We start from the raw sequence: 3376 nt of genomic DNA on the forward strand, positions 1-3376 counted from the left end.
TTCATATATTTTATATTAAAAAATACATTTATTGCCTGTTTATTGAACTGGTGTCATATTGCTTAATTATTAATATAAGTACATGTAGACAAATAAATCATATTTATTAAATATTTAAGAAAGTCTAAAATCATAATAGAAATTTTTTTTTCTACATTTTCTAAATTATAAGCTCACATTAGGAAATATGTTTCTGCTCAAAAATGCCTAGCCTACAACAAACCGCTCTGAAAGACTGAAAGATTCGGTGCCGATACGGCATGAAAACTCCTTTACAAGCAATTTTGAAAAGACTAAGTTAAGCAAGCGATGCTGAGCACAGAAGACGAGCGGAGCGGAGCGGTCCTCACCAGGTTGTTTTTGGTCTTGGCCACATTAGGGTCGTCTGCGCCCAGCTTGTTCTCGTAGATCTCGAGCGCCCTGCGGTAATAATACTCCACTTCCTCATACTTGCCCTGATTCTGACAGAGCAGGGCCAGATTATTGAGCTGCTTCGCCACGTCGGGGTGGAACTTACCCAGAACCTGCAAACACACATGAACACGTGTGAGCCCGGACCGGTCACGAGGACGAGACGCAACCGTCTGAAAACCTGCAATCCAAGGGGCGCAGGAAAACAGTGATAAAATCGTCTTTAAAGGACAATGCATCCGTGACCCTGCAGCACAAAAGCAGTCTTAAGCAGCACGGGTCCGTTTTCTTTTATGCCAAAAATCACGTTCATTTAGATATTTTGCACATTTCCTGATTAATGCGTGTTGTAATATTGAGTATCAATGCATTGCCGAGAACTTCCTTTGGAGAGCTTTATTCCATATTTAGATATTTTTGCCCTCTCAGGTCTATCTTTAGTTATTTATAGCTTTCAGATTATGCATAGATCTTAATTTCACATTTATCCTCGTGAACCGGGCTTGTGATCCAGGGTTGGATACTACTACTAAAAAAAATTTCCGGTAGGAAATTTACAAAATATCTTCACGGTACACGATCTTTAACCAACATCCTAATGATTTCTGGCATGAAAGCTAAGATAACGAAAGTAGCTTCTAGCCACATCAGCCTAGAAAACTTGTCATTTTCCATCTGTCTTAGTACACAACGTAACTACAGAAGAGGCCATTTAAATGTAAAAATATCATTTTTGAGTGTGATGCTAACGGTCTAATCCGATTCAATGATCTATGCTAAGCTAAGCTAAAAGTGCTATAGTCAGCCCGCCGGAGATCGGCTGAATGGATTCGAAAACGGTAAAACTCTACTGTTTAACTCTAGGGGAGTTGAAAAGCGAGCGTGTTTTCTAAAAAGTGTCCGGTTTGTATTGTCACATAACGAACGCTCTCCACCTTCTCCCGGATCTCCAGCGCTCTCTTGCAGAGCGGTTCGGCCTCCTTGTGTTTCCCTCGCTTGCCGTACAGCACGGCCAGGTTGTTGAGGGTCGCGGCCACGGCGGGGTGATCTTTCCCCAGAGTCTTCTCTCTGATGGCCAGAGCGTCGTTCAGCAGGTGAGCCGCCTCTTTGTACTTGTTCTGATCCCTGGAACCAGACGCGGGAATCAGGATGGGGTTTTACAATTTCTCCTAATTCCACTAATGATTATTATTTTAGACTCAATGAAAGGCTGCTGTCTGACCTGTAGACCAGGGCGAGGATGTTGAGCATGGTGGCCACGTCTGGGTGGTCGTGTCCGGAGGTTTTCTCCAGGTCCTCCAGAGCCTGCTTGCAGAGCGGCACGGCCACCTCGTAGCGGCCCTGAGAGGCGTACTGGATCACCAGGTTATGAAGCGTTCTCAGACGGGCCGGGATCTCATAACCTCCCTGCTGCGCCGCCGCTTCACCGCTGGGCTGAGCTGAACACCAAAGAGACAAAGAGACGAGCTGACCTTCAAATATCTGACACGTGATGTATGATATGCCTCTAAATGATCAATACACACACATATACACACACACATTATATATATACACACACACATATTATATACACACACACACACACACATACACATATATATATATATACACACACATTATATACACACACACACACACACACACACATTATATACACACACACACACATACACATATATATATATACACACACACACACACACACATTATATATATACACACACACACACACACACATATATATGAATGTGTATATATACAAACACACTTTAATAGTTTTATAATTTAGACCAGTATTTTATATTTCTTGTCATATAAATATCTGTACCAAATTGCATATTTGTGCATCGTCTGAGGTTTTTTCTTCATATTCTCACCGTATCAGATTATATGAGCCATAAAAGCCTGCATCAAATATGGCATTATGCAAACAATATAAAATACGTACTAAATTATAATATATATAATACAGAAGAAGATGAATGTTTCACGCGGGTCTCTCACCTGGTCCCTGGTCGTCGTCGTTTGGAAACAGGTCGTCCAGGTTGTCCTTCTCCTTCTCCCCGGCCTTCTCCTCGGAGGGCGAGGCGTCTTCATCCAGCTTGCGGATCTGGTTCATGAACTCCAGGTGTTTCTTCTCCTCCTCCAGCTGTGCGACGCTCTGCTCGCTCTTCTGCAGCTTGTGCTGGGTGCCGGCCAGCTCGTCCCGCAGCCACTGGTTCTCCTGACAGAGGCGACGCACCTGAGCTCGCAGCTTCTGCTTCTCCGACTCCACCGCGCTCAGGTGACCCGACAGGGCGATGATCACCTGAGGGCAGAAGGTCAAAACTCAGCCACCACTTGAACACGTCTGGTTCAGGCCGGCTCTTTAGGAGAGACTCCGGAGTGCCTCTGGGACCGGTGCTGGGACCCGCTGACGGACACAACCTCCTGAGACCGTCCTAGAAATGCATACTTTTTTATTCGGTAGAGACCCTTTAAAATAATCAAAAGTGACCGTAAAGACAGTTGTTGTAATGTTAAAGACGAAGAAATCTTGTTTTACCGACTTCTTGTATTTGGTTCCGCAAAAATATTCAGCAGTACAACGACTTTCAACAGCAATAATCAGAATATTACAATGATTTCTCAAGGTCTCCGCGAACTACAATAAAAAATTCAGATTTGATCACAAGAATAAATTACGTTTTACTCTATAATCCTATAGAAAACGGTCATCTTAAATTTAAATAATATTACACAATTTTACCGCCACTGCTATTATGTCGTATTATTATTATTTTTGTTTTAATCGTACTTTCTCCAAACGTTTGAGCATTGGTTTGTTAAAGACGTACCATTTTCATGAGCATAACATGTATGAAATATGCAACTGATTTAAGTCAGGAAGACTGGGTTAAAAAAAAAAACATTTAAATTCTTAAAATTATTTTATTTTTATTTTATTGAAAAACTACTGGCC

The 3376-nt window shown here is 42.2% G+C and overlaps 1 protein-coding gene across 1 annotated transcript in view; it reads right to left on the bottom strand.

Annotated features, from left to right (window-relative positions):
• Nucleotides 1-278: 278 nt before the first annotated feature.
• Nucleotides 279-3376, bottom strand: part of LOC122357058 (kinesin light chain 1-like) — an 8807-nt gene continuing 5709 nt past the window's right edge. Inside the window, exons 2-5 of the mRNA XM_043256240.1 lie at nucleotides 2419-2722; nucleotides 1634-1850; nucleotides 1347-1536; nucleotides 279-524 (exon numbers count right to left, since the gene is read on the bottom strand). Of these exons, the coding sequence (XP_043112175.1) occupies nucleotides 294-524; nucleotides 1347-1536; nucleotides 1634-1850; nucleotides 2419-2722 (942 nt within the window). The 3' untranslated portion in view covers nucleotides 279-293. The remainder of the gene's footprint in view (nucleotides 525-1346; nucleotides 1537-1633; nucleotides 1851-2418; nucleotides 2723-3376) is intronic.

This window comes from Puntigrus tetrazona, chromosome 13 (assembly GCF_018831695.1).
Source record: "Puntigrus tetrazona isolate hp1 chromosome 13, ASM1883169v1, whole genome shotgun sequence".
Classification (NCBI taxonomy): Eukaryota; Metazoa; Chordata; class Actinopteri; order Cypriniformes; family Cyprinidae; genus Puntigrus; species Puntigrus tetrazona.